At 44.5% G+C, this 24,813-nt stretch overlaps 1 protein-coding gene across 1 annotated transcript; it reads right to left on the minus strand.

Moving 5' to 3' along the window:
• Positions 1-1,451: 1,451 nt before the first annotated feature.
• Positions 1,452-23,568, minus strand: SCARB2 (scavenger receptor class B member 2; the record flags this gene model as incomplete). Its single annotated transcript, XM_081999703.1, has 12 exons — positions 23,275-23,568; positions 16,604-16,761; positions 12,539-12,686; positions 10,964-11,152; positions 10,097-10,188; positions 9,277-9,396; positions 8,152-8,330; positions 7,490-7,608; positions 5,450-5,523; positions 3,930-3,981; positions 3,109-3,267; positions 1,452-1,493 (listed from the first exon to the last, which is right to left on the minus strand). The coding sequence occupies exons 1-12, from the start codon at positions 23,389-23,391 to the stop codon at positions 1,452-1,454; spliced, it is 1,449 nt and encodes a 482-aa protein (XP_081855829.1). The 5' UTR covers positions 23,392-23,568.
• Positions 23,569-24,813: the final 1,245 nt, after the last annotated feature.

A 24,813-nucleotide genomic window follows, 5' to 3' on the forward strand; every position in this document is an offset into this window, starting at 1 on the left:
CAATAGAGAGATTGCTCCAGAGGAACTCCTTTGAGAGGGGTCGCTGTAGAAAAACTGTGATGAGTTTCTCCTTCCTTGGGCGTACGCTTGCAGTTCTCAAGGCAACGGACAGGCAAATGTCTGGCTGGAGTGTGGCTCCTCGGACGAGGTTTAGGAGACGAGCTCTGGCCTTTTGCTGAGGCAAATGCATAGAAGAGGGAAAGCTGCAACTGCAAGGCAGTGAAGACCCTGGGCTGTGGCAGATGCTTTCAGCTTACACAAAGGATAAATAATTGCAGTCACCACAAAACATCCTGGTTGAAACTGGCTCCAGATGAACAACTGTTGAATAAATCACCAGCTAGGGAAAAAAAACCCCTCAACTAAAACAATGCCAACCCCAGTGCCTCTTTTTAGAAGACAAGAATAATTTTTAGAATATGTTTCACTTTCTAATGGAAATAGTTCTCAATGAGAATATTCTTTTAATTGGGGGAAAAATACTTCTGTGATTTTTAAAACAAGTTTCCACTTGACAAGTTAAAAAAGTGTTATGACTTCTCAAGGCCTTATATGTACCTTAATACATAAGTGTGCTTTTATCCTAAACAATAACTGTTTCTGCCAAGTCTGCATTCGCATTAAACCACACAGCTGATAACTGTGACACAAATACCAGAGAAAAATAACACCATTTTTGTACCCTCCACCATCAAGAACAATGTTGTGTTGTGTTTTGTTTTTTAAGTTGAAGAATAAAAAAAACCCCAAACCTTTAAGGATAAATGCATCACCAACGTGCAATGGGATCCGGTGCAGAGTTAGAACAGTTAAGAGGTCTGCATGGAAAAGCATTTCAAATCATCAGCTTCTTTTTACCTGGTAACTACACATGCTAAACAAAGTTTCACTCGGTGTTTTGGGTTAGTTATACCAATCGGTTTTGTGAAAGGACCGATGACATTAATAATGAACAGTCAGTGCATACTGGTAATAAGTAGCGCGCAACACTTCACAGAAAAGACAATACTAGCCCTACAGCAAAATTGTCCGTTGTTCCTGGGCGATACAGGAGCCTGCTCTGCTTCCAGAAGGGTACTTCGCAGCCCACACTCCAATGGCCATTTGCAATTCTTACCCGTGTCGTTCCTGTAATGAATCAGGCCATATTTTTTTCGCTGATACAGTGGTTATGATCGTCTATGGCTGTCAGTGCAGGTACAAAGAGAGTGCAGGGTTGAAAAAAGCAGGATCTCAAGCAGTTTTAAATTGTAGTTTTAAAGTTGTAACTTAGCTGGTAAGAAAAGTCTCCTCCCTTGACGACAGTGCAGATTCTCTTCCACCTCTACACCAGAAAAAGTTATACTTGACACGATCGTTCCTCCACAGTAGACAACACTGGGTAGTGGTAGTTGGCATTAGGTCAGCTCTAATAGTTTATTCTCCAAGTTCACACATTAAAAGAAAATCTACTAAGACGTCCTGATGAGTGGGGACCTTTCATCTTCAGTACTCTGAAAGAAAAAAAAATCGCAACACAGCAAAGTTAAATGTGGCACACGAGAGAGCTTCCACGGTGGGGAAGCCGGATTGCTGAGACTCCGAACAGGAAAGGAAAAAGCTCTTGGCTCCTACTTCTACATACAAATTCCTGTAAGAGAACGAGCACTGCACTATAAAAGCGCCAGCAGGTGGATGGCAGCTTGGGCAGGGACCCCGGGTTCATTGTAGCACCTTACAGATGATGGAAGGCCGTAGGTATCACAAGGAGAGCTATAGCTAGCTGAATTACTTTTGTGTGCAGGAAAAGCAACAAAAGCAATGTAGATAAAACATGGAATGTAGGTGTCCCTTTGTCATTTTAATCCCTGTGCAGTGTTCAAGAACATCCAAGAGAGCTGGTATGAAGGTATACATGTAGGGTGGGGCAGGAACGTCTGGGACACGGGCCTCAGGCAACGGGACACTTTTGACTCCCTAGTTGAGCCTGCCAATAACCCAGGCAGGCTCAGAAGCTCAAAAGTACCAGTCTCTCTTGTAAAGGAACCTGGAGTACAGACCTGAGAGCATGTGCTCCTGAAACGATGCGTGGGTACCCAGAAAGAAAATCAAGAATGTAGCCAAGAGAGCCAAAGATCAGCTGCTCAAAGCCACTGCTCGAGGAAAGGAGGCTGCTGACCTCACCGCCAAAGTGCTGCCACTGCTGCCACTACCATCACACCCCTAGTCCCAGTGCAGATGTGATGGTTGTGGGACCCGCTGACCCAGATGGGTCCCCGCAACTAAGACAAAGCACAGGCAACGGTGTGGCTGCGTGCTCTGGAGCTGGACATGAGACCGCTTTCTCACACAGTTAGAAGGTCTTTAGGAAACGTCACACAAGCAAGACCACACTAAGACCACAGCAACTGCAAGGGGAAAACAGCCTACTAGAGTACCCGTTCTATTCCTCTAACCAAAGGATCCATAGTTTGTCTTGTCTGACCAGGATTGCCTTGCCTGTTGGGGTGAAATTCTGGCACCAGCTTTCAACATGACTAGCAACCTTAATGCCATCATGTCATTCAGTGACAGAACTTTTCATAAATAGACATAGAAACTAGTACTGTCTGGATAAAACTCTGTCATGCTGTTTTCTATAAAATTTATCTGTTCTTTGGTCATAAATTTGCATTATGATTCTGAAAAATAATCAACTGGCATAACACAATTGTTTCTACCAAGAACACTGTCAGATTGTCACTGACTAAATCTGTCCATCAAATATGGTGGCCTTTTGCATCTTATCCTTTAGGGTCCTCTAGACAGGCTGGTTGGTGGTTGGGTTTTTTTGGTTTTTTGGGGTGGTTTTTTTTTTTTTTTTTTTTTTTAACTACTGTTGGCAAGGGAATTAGGTACGAAAGATACGACCTGCCTTACCATGTTTCTTATATTAGCTCCATTCCTTTGTTTCGGTGCATTTATTCTGAGTCTATTAAAACTTCCCCTCCCTAGAACAGTCATGTTAAACAAAAACAACATTAACAATGTTTGTGTGCAGAAAGACACTGAACAGGTGAAATCAACAACAAGAATACAAAAATATAGGCAGATGTACGGTAAGCAAGGTCAAATTCAAAAGCTACTTACTTCTTCACTTATTCCCCGGGACCTGCACACAAGCACAATAAAAACAATCCCAAAAACAATTCCTAGAGCCATAATTACAAAAGGGATTCCAGTTACAACACTGGCTTCCAGCAGGACGTGCTTGAGTTTGCTGGCAGATACTTCATCAATCAGAACACTCTGGAGCAGAGAGAGATGAAGAGGAAAAAAAAAAAATTATTTCTGTTCTTCCTATATATTAGACTGCTTTACTTTTGTGAAGGGTAAAGAAACAACACTCCCACAACTCTCCACCTCTACTTCATTGCTTGTTGATATACATTCCCTCTAAGAATTCTTAGCTCTACTCACATGGCCAGAGTGATCATCGAGTCTGCATTTCAAAGGAAAATACTTATTTTTAACTCTCAGTTTAGACATGGAATAATATAGGCCTGGAATAATGGTGTATGTCATCGAAACTAGTCCCCTAGAGTCCTCCCTGAACCCAACAAGTTCAGTGATCCAACTACAGCCCAGGAATATTCACAAAAGACCACTCAAAAAAAAAACCAAGATGTGATCTTCTGAACTCTCGTCTCTGCATCTGAGCAGCCCCTTTTCCTCATGGCCAATACCTTTAAAATAAAAGGACTGTCCGACAGTGTTTTGCAGGGCTGACCTTAAGGCTGTGGACAGCAAGCACCAGGAGGATGTTTGTTAAGAAACAAAAATAGCTTCTCACCTATCACTGCACAAAACAACATGAAAAACATCGTTTTCTTTTCTGGTTAGCTCAAAGACAGTATTTCTGCAAGCATAAACATACCACAATGCTGCAAAGAAATAACAAAAACATCTACCTCATTTATATACATCACTGGGAAAAGGAGCGTTCGGATGTTGCCTGTTTCACTGTGTAAAAAAAAAACCAAACAATTAAAAGTCACGGTTTTGCAACTTTTCAACTTGAGGATTTTGAAGACAGATTATAATAGAACAATGAACGAGGAAACTGTCCCTGAAGAACCTCTGGGCTGTTCTCTTTATTGTCAATTTTCACCTCCCTACTGGCATAGAACAATCTCAATCCCAAAGATGAATAATAAATTCTGTTTTGGGAGCAATGGCATATTTTGGGATGCGGTGGGGAGAGAAAGAGAAGGATCCATAAGAAGCCCATTAATAACCAACTGAATGACATATCTGTGCCAGTCAGCAGGAATGCTAAGCTAAGCTGATGTTGAAGGTTACTCATATTTGTAAAACACAGAAACTATTGTCCAAGCAACATGCAAATAGCAGGAAAAAAACCCCAACATTTGGCACACATGAAGTAACAGCTTACTTCTAAGTTGTGTTAATGCAACAGCTCCTGGGCACTAGAAAACAAGGTGGTAGTATTCTGAAGAAACATCACTGACTCTCCCAAAAAAATAAAATACTTCTTTTTTACTTATAGTATGTAGTAAAGCTGTGCCAATAAACATCAGCTCAAAGCTGAGTAGGAAGAAAAGCTATCTCACACCATTGGCGATGAGTAAATCAACATGTCAGACACAAGATGAAGGGAACGGTATTTCTGCACAGCTGAGCTGCGGTCTGGGGACATCCCCCTCAAACTGGAGCACCCAGGAAACCGGGCAGAATTCCCTCGCAACAAAGAAGAAACGGGGCATTTTACTCACACCTTACCTGGGATTGTACACTACTCCCATTTGCGGGGTTGTACTGACGGCCAAAGTTGCAATACTAAGGTTTCTCTTTATCACAGCAATGCACTCACAGGCAAGACACTTCCCTCCCACTAATCAAATGAGCCCTCCCTCCTGAGCTGCAGGCAGGACCTGCCTGCTGTTGTGAGACATACTGCCTGGTCTACTTCTTGTGCTCATCAGGGAAAGGCATGGGCAGCCCTGTCTGGCATCGTGCCTTCTCATTTCATTTTCATGTGACCACTGCTGAGAAATGATGGGTAACTACAAAATTTTTGTCTCCTAAAAGCTGTGGAGAGTAGGATGGCATGTCCTCGCTGCAGTGAGTAGCCACTCTCTGAGTTCTAGCTGCACTCCACCGTGGCAGACCTCCTCTTTGAGCAAACAAACTAGTGTGGTAAGACCGATGACATCACAAGTACCATGTGGAACCTGTCCATAACATCTTCCTTTTCTTGACTACTGTCTTTAATCTGCAGATGAAACTGCAAAATCTACTTGATGTGTGAGAATAGAGGATACTGCCACTTATTAATTGAAATTTGACTGGATTCGTCTCTCTCTTACTTGCTCTCTCCGCCCAATATTCCATCTGAACACTGCAGACAAATTAATTTTGAATATCAAATCTGATCTGAGATATCCACCCAGCAGCAGAGAACACTTACAAAAATTCAGGCAATTTTCTGACATGAACATTGATTTGCATCCGCTTGGCTGCTTGCAGGACAAACCCCGTCAGCTGGGGAATAAAAGAAATCAGTGTCAAAAAAAAAAAAGTAAACATGAAATAATAGGAGCTGGAAGAATACCACCTCATATTTACACTGGTGTGGACCTGACAAGGAAAGACAAGACCCACTTAGTATTATTATTTATTTTCCTTCACCAAGATACTCTTGTAACTCATATGTCTACATTCCAGTCTGCCTCTTAATTAAGGAGATGTGAAGATGCTGGAACAGAGATAAAGGTGCCAGCGTGCTGTGCAAACTTACACCTGCTCTACAGGGAGATCCTCCTTCTTCCCGATCCAGCTGTAGTTTTGGAAAAGGCCATCGCCTAACAGCTGCTTGTGTTGCTTTCTGAGAACTGTTGCAGGGACTCTGCAATCTCAGCCACAAACCTTTCCTTCTAAACGGTGAAAAACAGGTACTGGCCACACTCAATGGGAGCATACAGCCCCAGAGATCGTGAAACACTTCTCACAGTAATGCCATCACAAAAATATTCCTGTGCACCAAGTAAGAGCTGCAATTGGGTGCACAGGCGTATTTTCCTCATTCAAGCAGCAAAATTTAGTCTGCAGGGTGGGTGGGAGGGGGGAGGCGCAGAGCTCATTTTATGGTAGTACAAAAAGGCTGGATAAGTAGGAGCAGGGTCACAGGAAAAACCTGGCACCAAACCAGATACCAAGCAGCGTCTGTGCTACACCTTAAGAGAGGAACTACGCAACTTCCTCCTGCTTTAGCTACACAGCTTCATGAGTCAGAGTACTCTGTTTCTGTAAATGAGGCAGGTCATGATTTTGCTTTTTCCCCTCGATCTACCTTCGAGTGTGTGGATGCAGAGATCAGTGCTGTACTGCTTTTAGCTGGGACAGAATTAATTTTCTTCATAGTAGCTGGTATCAGGCTGTGTTTTGGAATTGTGATGAACACAATGTTGATAACACATGGATGTTTTAGTTACTGCTGAACAGTGCTTACACAGCCTTAAGACCTTTTCTGTTTCTCACACTGCCCTGCCAGGGAGTAGGCAAGGAGCTGGGAGTAGGCAAGGAGGGGACACAGCCAGGACAACTGACCCAAACTGACCAAAAGGATATCCCATACCATATGATGTCATGCTCAGTGAGGAAAAACAGGGGGGGAAGCTTGCCAGGGCTGCTGTTGCTTGAGGACTGGCTGGCCATTGCTTGGCTGATGGTGACCAAGCAGGATTTTTTTTGCATCACTTGTTTTCCTTTGATTTGTTTCAATTTTTTACTTTAAAAAAACAAACCAAACCAAAACAAAAAACTTATTAAAGTGTCTTTATCTGAGCCAAAGTTTTCTCACTTTTACCCTTCTGATTATCTCCCCAATCCTGCCCGGGGAGAGTGAGCTAGCGGCTGTGTGGTGTGCAGCTGCCTACCGGGGTTAAACCACAAATGTAAAACCATGGATCATCAGCTGCAAGCTCCCTTTATTTCTTACGCTTCATGGTGGGAATACCAACAACTGTAAACTTCCCTGAAAGACATAATCACCACAGTCTGTATCTCTCCTCTCACAACTCCATGCTATTTAAATTGAGTCCAATATCCACTGATTCTTTATTGATTTGCTCTCTTGGTCCCCATCCCTGGCTTCTTCAGCTTGGGGAAAACACAGTCAGTATAATACCCAAATGGTTGGGATGGCAGGGTGAACAGGACAAGTAGCCTCATCTGCTTCTAAGAAATATTTTAACCCCTTCATCTCGTCGTTACCAGTCTGACGGCATCTCATCATGTGCACAGGCACAATGGGAAAAGTATTTTAATTCTTGCCATCCAGCAAAGTTAGCTCTATACAAGCAAATACAAATAGTTCAGTTCTATCACATAAACTAGTACAGCTTCCCTGAGGTCAATGGGACTATGTCGATAAACACCATCCAAGAAGGTGACCTAAACCCATGTGCTTGGAGTCACCTCCTAACCCTTTAAAAAAGGCTGCACTTACAGGATTGATGTCCAGAAACGTCTCATGATACTCCTTGTTTGGGTGCATACCCTCTATGTCTTCTATAAACTTTTGATCTGCTTGGTAAAAATGTGGAGCGGATAGAAATATTGGAGCACCTGGAATGTGAAAACATAGAAAGTCACCACATAAAAAAGGCAGAGCAGGATTCGAGGAAGTCTTTAAGGAACTCAAAACTCTTCCTACTGTGCCATGTACAGTACAAGGAAAAATCCATTCTAGAGCTACAGAATAAACACTCGGCCTCCCAGTCTTCAGAACAAGCCAAACTTGCCCTTGTGCAGCATCAGCACAGCTTCACATCTCAAGCTTGTGTACCGGTCTTTTGCACTGTTTTCATTCAACTACTCAAACGTGACAGCTACTGGAGAAGAGCAGAGGATAAATGCGCAAACTGTTCAGTATGGATCCTGGTACTTCCTTCTAACATCGCTGGAGCAGACAGCATCTCACAGGAACTTCCCCTTAGTTCACTACTACAATTTTACAGCCAACTGATTACTTGTCGATGACTGGTTTCACTGAGCAGAATCATATCCCTACAGGTCTCATCAAACTGTCCTCATATATTTCAGAAAGAAAGCAGAAATATGTTCCCTGGGGATGTCCCTCCAGCCCGCTTCCACTGCTCAGTAACATACCTTGCTTGCAGATGCTGACGTTGAGGACACCCGTGCCAGGGCAGTTTCCTGGCGGCACGCAGAATCCAGCATTGTCCGGGTTAACCGTCGTGTTGGCAAACACCATAGCAGAGGGCACGAAGCGGTAGGTTGGGATGCCTGAAACAGTTCCTGAGCTGTCGTACACCAGGTAAAAAGATCTGCAAGGAAGAAAAGGCAGCCCCAGATTTGTTAGTCTTGAGCACACACTGGCACCTGCTACAGATGTCTCTTTCTGATGCCTGTGTATCTACTTAAGTTTGCTGTAAGCTACAGGCTTGGTTGAAGCCCATTCCAACAATGTTCTGTATACAGTTTAGTAGGTTTTTGATCAGCAAATACACATCTGATCATTCTGCTGCTGCACAAAGTAGACGATCCTGCACCAGCTGTGCTGCTCCAGGGACACTGACGCCTGCCTTCAGCATTTCAGGGTCTCGCTCTGGTCCCCATGTTGCTATTGAGTGTTGTGCAAGATACAGCTGGTACGTGCTACTGAGAGGAGCATGGAAAGGAACACAGTTGTGGAAGACAGAACAATTTGGCAGGTCCTGAACTGAGCTAACAGACAACTTGTATTGATTTAAATAAAGAATTTCAGATTGGTTTTGTTCTTCAAAGACAGGGAAATGGGCAAGGGAGGAGACAAGGTGGAACATAAAGAAGGAAACACCAAGATTTTCTGCATCTTCTTGCATTTCAAACAGTGTTATGTCAGGTCATGAATCTCTGAAGAGGGCAATCTGGGTTCTCTAAAAAAGCAGGGCACAGAGGAAGATTTTGGAGGAAAGAAGCTTCAGGCAAGGTTCATGTAAATCCTTCCATCCCTCTCATTACTAGCCTGGCAAAGCACTCTAGTCTGTCTTTCCAGTCGTCTTCACATTTTCACTTTGTGTTGATTTTGCAATAGTACATCCTTAACTTGATGCAGATAGAGTGTTTTTTGGTGTAACTCTCTCATCCTTATACCATGAATAAATGCAGAACACTCATAGCGCTAAAATAATAAAATCACAGGAGGAAGAACACCAGCCTAACCTGAAACCTCAAAAGGAATGGACATGAATGCTCTGCTTTAAAGCCTGAGTGACATTTTCGTCTCCTTACCTGCAGAAATCAGAAGAAAAGATATAAATGTTCTCATCTTTGCTAATCAGTGGGTGAAAGGATGTCCCATCTGTTCCATTGATCATGTTACATGTCTCTGTTGTCCACCAGCTCAATGACCTGAAGAAAACGAAGCAAACAGGGTAAGGGTGGTTAGGCGATGCCAGCTCATGGTCTAAGCAAACGAGAATCAGACCTGTTCAGCTCTAAGGCCTCTTGCCTCAGCTCCGCTAACAAAAAAGGTGATTAAAATGAATCTATACTCTCTTTGAACTGGCGCCAGGCAAGCAAGAATACGTCTGCAAGAGTTCCTCCCACGTATGTAATTCCTGGCAGATGTTTTGTTTAATGGGAGAGGGATGCTTTAGGTAGTTTATCTTTGGCTCCTTTGTAATACACGCTGGCCCCTGAAGAGGCGTTTATACCCAGGCAGAAGCTGTCCCAGGCTTCGCTGTGGGTACAGAGCAGTAAAGAAACGTGGCATCTGGGAACACTGGCTGTGTAGATGCGGGAATACTGCCCCCACAGGTGGCTGGGGTGGGTGTCCTAGAGGAGGGAGTGCAGAAAGGGGAGCAGACCGGGATTCAGAGGTGAGTATTCACAGCAGCCTGCTCTCCAAGGGCCGGGGCTGTCTTCCTCTCATAGTTATACAACACATACCAAAATACTGGGGTGCTGGTCTGAAGCTACAGCTGCTAAGAGCTACTGCCATCCTCAGAATAAAAGGACCCTTTTTTTTTTCCTAACAAATGCTTATGTTCATCCAAAATGTGAAAAGAGGCAGATTTTGACATTGGCCACACCACGCTGAAAAACTTACTCTTTTCCTTTCCATTCCACAATCCTTGAGAAGTTAAGGTAGTTCGTTTCCCCACTTAAGAAAACATATTCTCCATCATCGGTTCCATTCATCTGCAAACAGATACATGCAGTTTTCATAACTCCACTCATTCTGCAACACCTGGCTGGTAACTACAACAGGGTGGCAGGAGTTTAAGCTGTCAAATCCACCCTAGGAGAGATGGACCTCCCATGAGGTAACTGCAATTCATTAAACTCCACCTTGAATATAAATGAGGTGGAAGTGACTGGGCTGGATTCTTACACCTCCCAAGTGAAGGAAATGTAACATTAGATTAGCCCTTTTCTCCTTTTAAATTTGCCACTGAAAAAACAGCCCTTAGCAAAAAAATAAACCCACAGAAAATAGTCTGAGCACTGCAGACTATCTCAAAGAAACAAGGAGTCCCCACAGCCCAAAATAAGGTGCAACCAGAAACACTGGGGAGGCCAGTAATGGCTCCAGCACAGAAATAACATGCAATTTCAGTCCATTACTAAGGAAATAGGTCAGGAAATTTTTCTAGTAGTTCACACAACCAGCCCCACAAAGCCCACGTTATTCAAGCGAGCACAGGCAATAGTGGAGCAGTTTACATCCACCCTTGGAAAGCCAATCCACACCCGATATAAGGAAGTCGGACAAAACGCTCGCAGCTGCGCTACCAGCCAGTGCCTAGATACAGCCAAACTGAAGAAGGAACATCCTTTTGCTACCCCTGCAGCCCACCTCCTGGCCTGAGGCCAGGCACATCCTCCTCAACTGCCTGGTGACGACACTCCAAACTCTGTAGCAATGACATCATTCTCCATCTAAAGCATCAGAAAGTCTTGCATACCATGTTACCTTATTAAAGAAGCCAAATACTGGATCGATCTCAGGATGCAAAAGATGAATGGTTGACAGGAGCCTGTCTTTGTAGCCCCACAGTAATTCATGAACAGTGCGAACTGTAAACAGGGATTCTTGGTACAGCAGCAGCAGCACCTCTGTGGCAAACTGAAGAGGGGTTGACCTGGTCCACTCCATCGCAGTCTGTTAGGGGATTGGAATAAGGGAGCAACGGTCAGATTTATTGTAGGATAAATAATACCAGCTGCATACAAATACAGAAACATTTCAGCATCGCAACATTTCAACCATATTTTCAGTTTCGTTATTTCCACTTGCGGCAAGTAACATGCTGGCTAACAGGTTCTTCGGCTTTTCTCCCACAGGGATGTGCTCTTGCAAGTTCCCGTTCAGCCTGGCACTGGCACACAACTAGCTCAGTTCCATGCCACTAACTGCCATCGTCTTAAGAACGGATTTTAAGTGAAATGTGCAAAACAGCTTTCTAAACAGCCTGAATTTCTCAAGTATACTACAGCTGGCGACGTGCTTTGAATTTCACCCTTAGGAAGTTATGGTTTACATGTTTTAAAAGCCATTTTTAAAAGATAGCCATTTCTCCAAAATGCAAACAATACCAAAATTTATTTCCTTTCAATAGCTGACAACCGATTTTACAACACATCTTTAAAAAAGCAGAAACAAAAGAAGGGACTATTCCTCGGGAGAAACAACCCGTAGTTCTTCTAGTACTGCCTGTTACAGTACATCACAGTAAAAAATCTGAACAAGAGGTAATACTTGCCACCACACAAATGCCTGGGAGTAACTGCATATACAGTGACTGTATCGTTTGCAGCTGTTAGTAAGCTGAGTCCCATCTACTACTATACACAGTGCATTTATGTATTCATTCATAAAACCAGACAAGACATTTTTGGAAATGCTGGGGAAAAAGTAGAAAATAACGTACCCTGTCATTGAAGTCAATTAAACAGGTACAGGCAGTAAAGGCTTAGTTACACAACCAACAAGTCTTTTAGTACCGTCTAATTTCCTTTGGAAGGTACGACAGCTTTAGATCTGCTTGTTCTCATACTATCCATGTACGAGACCAAAAATTATGGTCTGCCTCTGATTACCAAAAGGACACTTTCTTTAAAGCGTACTTTCACCTAACACAGTTTGGGTGTGCATGTTTTAACTTCAAGTTTATTCTGAGAGCACCTTTTCATTCAGCTGTATCTGAAACTCCTCTGCTATATATACTTTTTTTTTTTTTTTAAGTTTCACTTACTCATGGAAACCCAACAAGCCCGATTTCTGCTCATCTCAGAAGTGTGTGTCAGCACTCAGCGCAAGAGTGAGGCACTAACGCTTAAGAGGCGTACGGTGAGGGAGGAACAGACCAAAAAACCCCACAACAATCCAAACCAAAAAGGAATGCAGTGCCTGCCCCAGATGTAAGCTGCCTCTCTCGTTCTTCAATCACCTTTATCTACCACAAAGGGAGAGACAGTACGAAGCAACAAGTTGCTAGTTATCAAGTGTGTTGGGATGATTTCCAAACAGAAATGAAGGAGAACTCACCACTGCAGGAATATTAACCGTTCTAATCCGGTCCACTTCAGGGTCTCCAACTGACTTCTGAGGGTCAAATACATATGTCTTTGGATTCAGAGCAGATACTTTGGTACCATTGTCCAAAAACTGAATATGCACTCTTGGCCTGTATTCTCTGAAACGCAAGACAGTTTATTCTCTAAACAAGTTAAACAAGTGCACATAATACTTATTGCAATTAACTTATGGCTATTCTATTGCTTTAAGAACTTAAAGGGTGGGATTTCCAGTTCAATAGGAGTAGATTCATTTTTGCTACTGCTGCTGTCAGCAGCAGAACTCCTCTTTGTGTTGGTGAATCCGACCTCACAGCGTGCTTCCAAAAATGCCACCCCACACGTTAATTGCACTTTATATTTTTGCCTCTTCTTTAAAAACCTCCAAGGACAGAGAACAACTTCAGACAGTACAGAAGGATTTAGAGGCACTATATATAGGACTGCCCTTGAAGTACAATTTGAAAACAAAACTCCTGCCTCTTTGCTGTAGGCAAAATTCACTCCCAGGCAGAACAAGATGTGGGCTCCATGTAAGTCTCCTTAACCTGACCAAAGAACCTAGCAGAATCTTTCTGCTGGCTTCAAACTACTTTGCACTAGGACTTCTGGGCTTGCATGTGATACGACCACAGAACAAGCCTCATTTTATCTCTTCTCCTTTAGTTCTCAGGCAGGGATCCTGGACACGACAGAAATTCAACTAATTTTTTGCTGTGAACTGCTCATGGCCTGGGAGGTTGCTTCCGTAACTGTCTAAGCAGTCAGACAAGCAGCACAAAACTCAGGAATGCTGACAAACAAGTGCAATGGCAAAAAACATCAGATGCTACCTGCTGGCCTTATGAGGAAGTCAGATCTTAATTATCCTAAAACACATGTCACAGCCATAATTCAGTCCATTGCCGCTACCATTTTACAAACAAGAAACATACAATTCTGCAGAACTGGCTGGCTCAGGCTCAAAATGAGCTATACATGTGTCTTCTACAAACCCGAAAAGGGAAATGGCAGGTTGTCTGCTCACGGCGTGATCCTTTTGGTGTACACATGAAGTGAAATGCACTGTATTTCCTAACTCTACATTCACTCCAGAGTTTGTTGACTTTTACACTGCTTTGCTTTCTGTGGAAATTTCAAGGCCCAGTATGTGAAGGGGAGTTATTCTGCAAGACCCTACGCTGTAATGTTTTTCATTCATTTCAGATCCTAGATCCTATCCTGGCTGCACGAGATCCATCCATGTGGCTTCACCGCAGGCTGTATTACTCTGGTTCAGTCTTTCAAATTTAAATCAAATTGGAAAGGCCTGTGAAACTATTCTTGTTAGAAACTGACCATTTCCCATCTTCGTTACACAAACAGCGTATCTACCACTTTTCAGCATCTGTGCCACCTAGGAACAATTTGGTCTGGCAACACTTCCAGCTTAATTTGGCAAAGAGCCTCTTGTACAGCAATCCACTTTATACCCTAGGGCTTGAACTGAGGGAATGGGAACAGGTAACTGTGAAGCGCCTTCCCTAAAATAGGCCAGAGTTAACCTGAGAAGCCTCTCCAACTCTAAAAGGGCCAGAGAGGAAAATAGTACTCCCTGGTTAGGGATACGAGTAGGAGGATCTCAGATATTAAAGACAAAAAGCTGTAAATGTGTGCAAGACCAGACAATATTCAAGTGTTCTTCGGGACTCCGCAAGCTTGGGCAGATAAGCAGCTTGCACTTCATAATTAATTATTTTATATGCTACAAATTCAAATTCCAGGATTTAAAAACACAAGAACTACTAAATTTTTGTTACAGAATTTACCTCTGCGCTAACTGTGTTTACAATGTAGGTTGGTCAAAACTATGAATTGCAGGAAGAATATGCAGGAAGAGATTCTATTTAGCCGTCCCACCTCCTCTCTGTCACTCATTAAGTTTCTTTCCTGTGCTTGTCTGGGGCAGTTCACTTCCAGCCTTTTTCCGCAATACCCTGTTTTATTAAAAACATTGAGCCATGCAGTTCATGTTAGGACATTTTAGGTGTTCTGCCACATGCTAAACCTACATGAGCCTTTAATGCTTTGCTACATGGGGCCAGTGAGACAAACTTGGTATTTATCCTCTTGGCTTGAGCCTGCAGTATGTCTGCAACATCCCTCCCTTCTCCCTCTCCTCCCACATGCCTCCTCTCTTCCCCCACCCGCCGCTGACAGTCTGGTACAGTCAGCAGCGACAGCTAGGCACGGATTAAAGAGTCTGTTGGGAGAGAGCACTCCACTTCCCTGTTTCTTCTATCAGAGCACAGCACAATCGAATCCTGTTCAGACATGTCAAAAATCAGGCTAACCAAACAAGCAACTGAAACACGCAGCGCTGGAACGCGCAGCCTCTCTCCCTCACACCGCAATAAACAATTCAGGGAGAGCCTGCGTCGGCCGCCCCGCTCACAGCCAGCCTGCGGCACGCGTCGCAGGGGAAGGCTCTCCCAGCAAGCCCCAAACCAGCAGCTCAGGACGGGCCTCCCCTCAGGCACAGGCCAGCCCAGCCAGCTACACCACCAGCCCCATCCATCCTGCTGAACTTCTTCATGGATAAGGTGCAGCTTCACAAACTGGGCTATGCGTGACACCCAGAAGATGCTCGGAGCTAAGGAAAGGGAAAAAAAAGAAGCTAGCAAAGGGGATTGAGTTCCAAGGTGCCACAGAGCATGGGCCTATGCGGTTTCATTAACCTAGAGCTAGCCCTATTTATCCCGACAGAGAGAATGCACTGCTGACTAGTTATCAGCATTACGCTACAGGGACCTGAAGAAAAGCTTGGGAACTTGAAAGCTTACGTATCTTTACTCCAGCTCTACTGGTTTATCCAATACAAGGTATTTTGCCAAAGTACCACATGTAGTTTGCCAAGGCTCAGCAGACACAGTACTGAAGTACAGAGGAGATTGGGGAAAAGATTGACGGCAGAGGGTGAAGCAAAGCTGAGGTGTGGGAGGAAGGAAACAGAAAGGCAGGACATGCTGCAGAGACCAAGGACACCACAAAGGCCCTCCCTTTTATTCTATAGTATTTTTTTCAGATACTAACTACCAGATTCTGATCATTTTGCAGCTTAGGTAAAGACAACTCCTTCTGGCACTGAGCCAGCACCCGGTCTGAATGAGCGTGTATGACCAGAAGTGAGACCGACAATGAGAAATCAACCTTTTTGCCATGGTTCTCATACCTCCACGACTTCAAAGACTGTAATGCCTCCTGCTACAGGCCTGCTCCTGGTTTATACTGCTGCATGCAGCAGAGCAAAAAGAAGCTCTAAAGAACTAGTTTGTAGGGTGACTTTAAGATCTCTCCACGTGCAGAAGACTCAGACTGTTCAGTGTGTAGCCACACCACACAGAAGGAGAGTGCAGGAGGCTGGATAAGCTCCAGCACTGCACGTGGCCTTAGTAAGTCCAGCTGTCTGTAAAAATGGTAGATATGTCTGAATCTAAGGAGGTTTTATAGGGAGGGTTGGCTAAGGAAGATCCCTGTAGTACCACTCTCTAACTGGTTTTCTGGCCACATTTCTACGTGAACGTTTTTCACAGGAAAAATTATTTCATTATTCACATCACATTGATGTGAACTGTGCAACTTCAAGTAGGAACTAATTCCTGAGTGAATCCATGAATCACGCTTTTATGCAACGCTCCTCTCCCCAGACTCTCAAACATCACCCAACTGTTGTTTCTCTCCTAAGGCAGTAGGCCAGGATGCAAACAACTTCCTCTGTGTTCAACAGCTGAGGAACAGCAGCACACAAGCAAAATCTTTCCCAAAATCTGACAGAAGTCACTGGCTTAATCTGAAACTGATTGCAGGTTCTCCAAGTGTCTGTCTAGTGGTACTGTCTGGGTGGTATATGACCATGCTCCCTTGAATAAACTCTTATTTGCACATTAACAGTGAAATTTTCTCCTAGAATGGGGTCCCAAGCATTCTGGATCCCGCTTTTTGGCTTCCTCAAACACAACAGGTTTAGTGAAATGTGAAAATAGTGAAATGGTCCTACCGGTAGGTGTATGGTCCTATTTCCTCTACAAGAGGAGTATCGCCTTGAAGCACTTCTAAAGGATTTGTCACATTAAAAAAGTAGAACTGCATGTAGACTGGGGGAGGAGGATCCTCCCAGGCTTCAAAGGTTTCGGTGCCATTTTTCAGTACTGTTCCCTGAAACAAGAGAAAGACAGATTAGCTGTTAATGATAGACACTGTATGATATTTATAGGGAAGAGAGGAATTCTATGCCCTCCGAACAAGCACGGGCAATAGGATTCAAGGCCCCAAGTCTACAAATGCTTATAGATGTGTTTTACTTTGACACATCTCACTAAATACCAAAAGATCAGACTTATGCTACAATGGCTGGCAGGCTAGGGTTATACGTTTGTTGGGTTTGTTATTCCATTTCTTCCTACAAACACTTCTGCCTGACATTTTTCAGAACAAAGACTTATCAGCTATTAGACAGCGATCCTGTTGCATTTCCTGTGTCAGCAAAAACCTAACCTGGTGTAAGATACCACAAAACATGCCAACATTACAGATAAAAAGCAGAACTCAGCAGCGGGAGGTCTCTTAACAGGGCAAAGATTCTTCGCCCTCTTTCTTGAACTGCTTTCCTACAGCAATGAGAGCTCATGACCCATTGAATGTCAGTCTATTTTTGTAACCAATGAAATGTGGACCTACAAAAGAAAAGCTCTAAATCATTATTTTATGACAGAAGCACTTAAGTAATGAATCAGTAGTTCCTCTACCTACCAGCATATACATGTTATAAAGAAAGACACAACCATACCTGTATGTAGCTCCATTAGGAACATATGATGTAGGTCTCAACCCCTCACTTTATTACCATTCCATTTAAATTCCCTTTTAGATAAAATTCACCCCAACTATAAAAGCATCACCACCACCACCACCAAAATTGAGGCTTTTTGTATAGTTACAACACTGATACCACTACTGCAGTAGTGAAGAGAAATTTGGCTTGCAGAGCGTAATTTTCAGGAGTAAGCACAAAGAAAACTGTATCTCTGAAAACCGTATCACCTGTAGGCGGAAGAAAGGGAGGGAGGGAATAATTTGCAATTAAATGGGTCTCATCAACACTTGCTCTTTTTATTCGTCCAAGAAAACAAGTCAAATATTGTAAGTGCAAGCTCAAAAGCCGGGCAGACTGGACAGCTGCCATTTCTTGGTTACTGTTTACGGGGTCTTAATTTTATCAGCCACAGTTGCCTCAGGACTTCCCACTTAAGGAGCTGTTTTCTCTCCATGTATTTAATTTTGAATGATTAGATAAAGAGAAGACTGTTTCAAAAACAAACTTATTGGCATGAGCTTGGAATGGCAGCAGTATTGCTGAATGGCAATGAAGCCAACCCAGCTGGTAGCACTTCGCTGTTGTAGACTGCTTTCTTCTGAGAATTTCAAACCACGTATTCTGTGCGCACCACAAAAGATAATATATTTTAGACATGCTTCAGGAGCTTTGACCATTTCTTTGGCACTACCAGCACTTTATACGTACCATTTCCTACACAGGCCAATGCTTTTGATCCTGTTTTCTTGTGATCTCTGTATTCAGACTGAGCCCTCCTGAAGTTGGTTTGTAAGATAGGGAACAGAAAGTCTCCCTAAATCAGGCATACCATTTCCATGATGCCACCATCAAGGGCTGAGAGCAAGACAGCAATGTATTTAAGGTACCTACAGATGACCATGATAGCTTTTCTCCATATGCAAATAACCACATTACAAAGTCAATTATTTGGGAAGTGGTGCTGTAGTAAGCTCCTGACTCCTGCTGCCTTCCCAAGTTGTATGAAGCTCACATCTCTCACGTGCACGCAACACAGTGAGTGTAAGCTTGACAATGACGAACAGAGTAACATTGCCTGTCTTGACATTAACCATCCACATCTAGGAGCTGTCCCCTAACGACTACTAAGCATATTCAGGACACCCATCTATCGCTCAAATGTCTCTCATATGAGGCGACTAAAATGAGAGATTATTACTCAGTCTAAACATGCAATGTTGAAAAAAACAAGTGCACTCTGGTCATATTCCTTCCCGTTTTAGGCTCCTCTATCCTTTATGACAGAGGGATCACATTTATGGTGTGCAGGGAGGCCACATCCCCTGTCCCCCTCTCCTGAGCTAGTCTGGAAACAAGCAGCTCCCCACTGGATGTGTAGCATCGCTAAATGTAACATGGGTTTCTACCAAGCTCTCTCTATATACACATACGCATCAGATTACATGCAAAGAACATTAATAAGAAGGCAATGAAGGAGCTTTTATGTGGCAGGTCGGTTTAAATATGGGCTCCTGAGATTTTGATAAGTGATCCTCTGGGAGATGGGCTACAGAGCAAAACGGTAGTGAAACAAAGTCATCTGGTGATTTATTTGCTGGATCTGCATGACACCATTTGGATCTCCCACAGAAGTGACGTGTCTATTGATAGCTCCGTACAGTGACAGCCCCAGCTGTAAACCCAGACTCACAAACTTCTGAGCTGGATTCAGATAGACTCCTGTGAAACTCTCAAATAATAAAATATGGTAAGCTCTTTTCTTCTATTTTTCACCAAATGTTATCAGGGATATTTGGGTCAATCACACAATATTACACAGCCTAGACGTGATGGAAAAATATGAGCACATATTTTTGAGCAAAACATATGTCCACGTCCCTCAGCTGATGGCATTCACGGCTGACTTTCCTCCACGCCAGAGTAGGATCTGATGTTACACGGCTGGGATTGCTTGTTTTTTTGTCAGAGCTTGTGTTCACTACTAGGTTAGGCAGGCTGTGAGATACTGGATCACAGGACTGCGCTTTAATCTAAAATATGTGAAAGACACAGCTCCACTTAGTTATTGCTGCTGCACTGTGTAAGGCCAGAGAATCAGACCTTTCCTCTCGATACACTTGTATGCAAGAACAAGAGACGCAACTTAAAAGTGTTCCAAAACCTCAAGTCAGACCCTAGTACTGCAGGCAGCAGCCTAGACAGGCCTCAGACTCAGGGATTCTGTCTCAGAGAGATGCAAGGGTGTACCTAGTGCAGGATCGCAACCTAAAACCAGCGGACAATACGATCCCCTGTCTTCACTCAGATGCACAGCAGGGGTTCCCCTTTCCAAGTGGAGACCACACTCATTTAGAGTGTACCAAAGCATCCCACTTCCCAGTGACTTAATTTATCATGCCAGTCCTGAATTTGCAGCTATTGCATCTGCTGGTGTTTCTTTGTCTCGACGATGCTTCACACAAAGGAAATTAAAAGTGAGCTTCCCCTCCCAAACATAACTGCTACCGGTAGTGATGATGGGGATGGGAAATGGTACTGAACATTTTTGGAACTCATACAGAAAATTAAACTTAATGTTTTTCCCCTGGAACTGCAAAATATTCAATTACAAGACATATGTTTATGCGCTCATCTATGACACAATTTAATTGCAACTTTTTAAGACAAGAGATAAGGTAAGCTTTCAGACCAACATAAAGAGACTTCTCTAACCCTGCACCTTGGGAATGGTCTGCTCAAAAGGAGCATCTCGACTGATCCTTCACCTAAGCATCCATGCTAAACTGTACCGAGCGCTCTAGTATTTCACGTTAAACAACAGCACAAAAAGGTCAATACAAACTAAATCAAAAGACAAAATATCTTCCCTGTCCTTTTGGGCCCTAAACACTCCAGACAATCCAGCTCTAGAGATGGCTGGCAATAAAAGTCCGGTGAAATTTCCAAGGCTTAGAAGACGAAGTGTTTTGTAAAGTTATCAGGTATGTGGCATAAAAAAAACACCTGAGGTAAAGGACCAATTGCCCAAGTTTGGAATTAGGTGCATAGATCAAAGGTTGTTATATTCATAAACTGCACACTTATGGCAATAATATACATAACCATATAATCAACATAGAGCACAGGGCAAACACTGCTAGAAGTTAGGAAGGCCTTTCTCTTGTGGGCACCTAATTTATTCTTGTTCATTATCGGTTTTTTCCCCCCATTATTTGCTGGAGTTTCTGGTGCTCGCCCCTGACAATGAACATATATTGGACAAGTTGGACATCTGATCTGCCATGGCATTTTAATTCACAAAATGCCACCAAAGCTAGCAAATAAGATGGTGAATAAGTTGACAAGATTTGAATGTCTTCTGGGAAAGGTGCTCCCAGTGTCCCTGTCACTACACATCTGCCTGCCGATATTCAAGGGGATGTGAAGTCTGACACCAGGCTCCCCACTCCTCCCATACCCCTGCTGTATCCAAGATCAGACTTCCCTTCCCCTGCCTTTGGCTGGAAAGGCTGCAGCACACAAATCCCCTGCTGACAGCCAACCCATCCTCAGTGGTTCACAGGTCCTGGGTTTGGACACACAGGTTCTTCAGCTGCTCCAGAATGCCGTCTTCCATTTCAGCTGCAGTTGGGACTGCAACGACAGCTCTTCACTGCAAGTCAGCTCCGTTTCAGGACTGCTAGAAAGCTCTCAACGGAACATCCACTACCTAAGGGCAACCTCTTGCCCCTTCTGCAACTCCTTCAGTGACAAAGAGGTTGAGGAAGCTAAGAAGGGCCAGAGCACAGAGATGACATTTCACGTCCAATGCCCTGGACTGCTGAGCAATCAGAAAGCTGGAAAAGTTCAAGTCTTGCCACATTTCAAAAGCAAATTGAGATTTGTTTATTTGCACACGATTTTCTAAGCTGCACACATGGTTACACAACAGACAGCAACTTTCTAGACTACACACAAACGAGAAAAAGCTCACATGGGATAAAGCACATGCAGGAAGCAGCTGAATCAGCAGAGTGACTGGGAGCATGCTGCTTTGGGGCCGAAAGCTGTCCTTCCACAGCTTGTGTGTGAGGCTCCCGGGGAAGGCCAGGAGGGAGTCAGTGGCTAGCGTAGGCAGCAGGATGCTTGATTCTGTGCAATCCAGCTGTACGCTAGCACGAGCCAAAGAGCAGCAAGAAGGCAAAGACTGAGGTCTGGAAACTTTATCCTGCATTACTGAAAGCCGTGCTGAGCGAATACCAACTTGCCCTTACATAAGCAACCATTAAGGGCAAGGAGCATGTAGCTAAGAGCTAATACGCATAAGGAGGATCAAGCCTAATTCCTGACAGTCCTACACTCTCCCGCCACACCATTTTTTTTTACGCCACTGCTCTTTTGATAAGGGTGTGAAACAGACTCAGAACTAGAAAGTCTGCTGCGATGCAGAGGATGACAGACTCCTTTCCAGAAGAGACCTAAGATCGGGGAGATGGAACTGCACATGCCTATGCAAAGCTGTACCGATTTTGGCTTGGACTTTGCATCCAACTTTGCATACATTAACACTCACGTCACTTCACACCTGGCTTTCAGACTGCCTAGAAAAGGTATGGGCTGACAATCAAATGACTTGAGGATAAACCATCCGTCACCCATGCTACGCTCCGACACGGCAGAGGGCACGTACCTGAGAAAAAACACTGTAGGAGTACCTGCATGAGCGGTTCCTGAAGAGCAGCTGACACACTGGCAGGCTGCACGGCAGCTTACCCTATGGTAGCCTTTTCTTGTGGCTATCCCCTGAAGTTGACAGGCACACTTCAAAGCGTCACAACTTGCTTTAAGCTGACTGCCACCCTAAAATTGCATTCACTAAACCAAACGGATTTAAGACAATTCGGCTTCTATGTTAGGCAATGCTCCCTGTCAATACCCCAAAGAAAAGAACAGTACATTGGTTAGGACATCACAGGGGATCAGCAGACTTTAGTCACCAGTTAGACAATAGCACTGGTCAAATCCCGTCATTTGTTAGTACTCTTGGTTCCTCTCTCAGAATAACAGGGAGAACGATAGTCCTCAGACTAGGTAGATAAATAATAATTCATCTACATGCTTCACTGATATTTTAAGGGAAAGAGCAGATAAGCAGTGTTTCTCTTGTTAAGTATGGGAGTTACTAATGCTAATGCAGTTGAGGCTTCTCACTGGAGCGATGGATAAATGCAAAGAACCAGTATGACAGAGGAACAAAAGCTGAGGCTCACCATGAACCGCGAAGGGCTCCGCATTCATAACAATGCTAGGACGGGTGCCCCCAAAGTGTGCTACAAGCAGCCTTTAACAACAGGGTGAAATGCCTCGCTGTCATCACTCAGCCTGGGAAACTACCACGTGTTTCAGCCCGTAGCACCTCTGGCTGTGCTCCAGAGGCAGCAGTAAATGGAGCAGCACAACACGCCACTGTATGAAAGCCGCAAGAAACCTATGATAGGGATGGCAAAACATAAGGGGTGCTTTAGGAGCCCCCTCCTCATCTCATGTGCTGCTGCTCTGGAGAGGCCTCCTCACTACAGCTGCTGCCCGACAGCCAGTAGAGCTGCCTCAGGAGAACTAATTTTTACTCATATTTACTCAATTTTTATGCAGCCCAGGCCCAATGCAGCTCAGCTCCATCCTGAGCCTCAGCCTAGCTGGGTTTGCCACCCAAGGATGCTCCTGCCGTCGCTCAACCACAGCTGGTGCAAGGAGGGAGCCAGACACCGCCACCCTCCAGCCCCCTCCCTCCCTTCCCTCCTCTCCTCCCAGAGTTATTTTGAGATGGAATAACCCAGTCAGGAGGGATTGGGGTAGGAATCGGGTCGTACTCTCACCTGCTTCACCTGCAGGTCCACCACTGTCTGGAAGACGTGTGCTACCAGCAAGGAGATACTGGCGATAAGCAGTGTCATGGCCAGGACACCCACGGTGACGAGGCACAGCGACTTCATGGCTGCTGCCGAGGAGGGACACCGCCGCAGCCTCCGCCGAACTGCGGGCCAGGCGCAGGGGGCGGGCGGCCGCCTGGCCCCGCCTGCCGACGGGCCGGGAGGAGCCGCCGACGCCGCGATGACGCCCGCCCCGCAGGGCGAGGAGGGTCCCGGTCCGCCCACCCACCCCTCCGTCCCCCTGCGGGAGCGAAGGCAAGGGCGGCACCTCTCCCTGGCGGGGGTTTGTGCCCCAGGGCCGGCAGGCCCTTGCTCCGCGCACCAGGTTGGTCGCCGTACCTTGCTTACCAGGAAAGAGAAAAACGGATCCAAAAAGAATTTGGTTTTGTTCCTGCTTGCGAGACGAGCTCCCGCTGGCACGGCCCAAGTCTGCCGGGCTGCTGTGGATGGATCTGCTAGTGAACGTCTCTTGATGCGGCAGGCATCTTTAAAAGGTTTTCTGGAAAATAAGCAGAAAACTAGCTATTTTTGCAGCAAGATTATTAGGGAAAAACTTGTAGGGAACACACACTGCCTCTAGACTGAATTAAGCTTCACAGGGATGCGATTCTACCACAATTCAATGAAGTTCAGCTTCCACTAACACAGTTAAGCCACTCCCCAGAAATAAATTGCTGTGCCCACTTCTCCCTTAAGAGACAGTGGGAACTATTGCTCCGCCTTCCCACCCACAACCACCTCCAAGTGCACTGCTAGCAGGAGGGAAAGATAACCTGCAACAGGGGCTTTCCCAGCAATGGCAGCTGTGCTAATTGCTTTCCATCACGGCCTCCATAGTGTACAGAAGGAAGGAAAGCCTCTGCGACGCAGGGCTCCCATCCCACTAACCATGATCAAGCTGCCAGCAGCACGAGCGTTTCGAAAGTCATGAGTCAGTTCCCTGTTCTCTCGCCCTTCCAAATCATGAGGCTGGCAGCTGGCCCTCATCAGCCTGATCCACATAACACTTTCCCTAGAAGAGAGCAAGTAGACCATCAGGTGGAGTTCCTGCTAAGATGGACTAAAGCATTTTCCTTTATAGATACTACTTCCTGCAATTGCAGTGACAGTATTATCTTACCATGTGCATTTTTCTTTTGCCTGTGAAAGGTTATGAGGTCACATTTCACAGTTGTTTGGAAAAATAGCATTTTTGTGGTTCCACCCATGCAGTAAAAAAAATAATATTGTTCCAGCAGTTTGTTTTCATTTAGATTCCCGCTCCGAAGTGGTGTTCTTAACTCTGTTTCATTATCATCTCTCCAAAAAGCAAGCAACAGAGCAAATAATTAGAATCCGTGTTTGAAGGCTAATTTAACTACTGCAATAGAATTCTCCCCCCTCGGAAAAAATCTTCCATGGGAATTCTCTGAAACCTTAAACCTTCCTTTATGCTGTAAAATATTGGCCTTTGGTGGGGACCAGCTGTAGTGACCATTTTTACAA

This window comes from Phaethon aethereus (genome assembly GCF_964289735.1).
Source record: "Phaethon aethereus genome assembly, chromosome: 4".
NCBI classification, from domain to species: Eukaryota; Metazoa; Chordata; class Aves; order Phaethontiformes; family Phaethontidae; genus Phaethon; species Phaethon aethereus.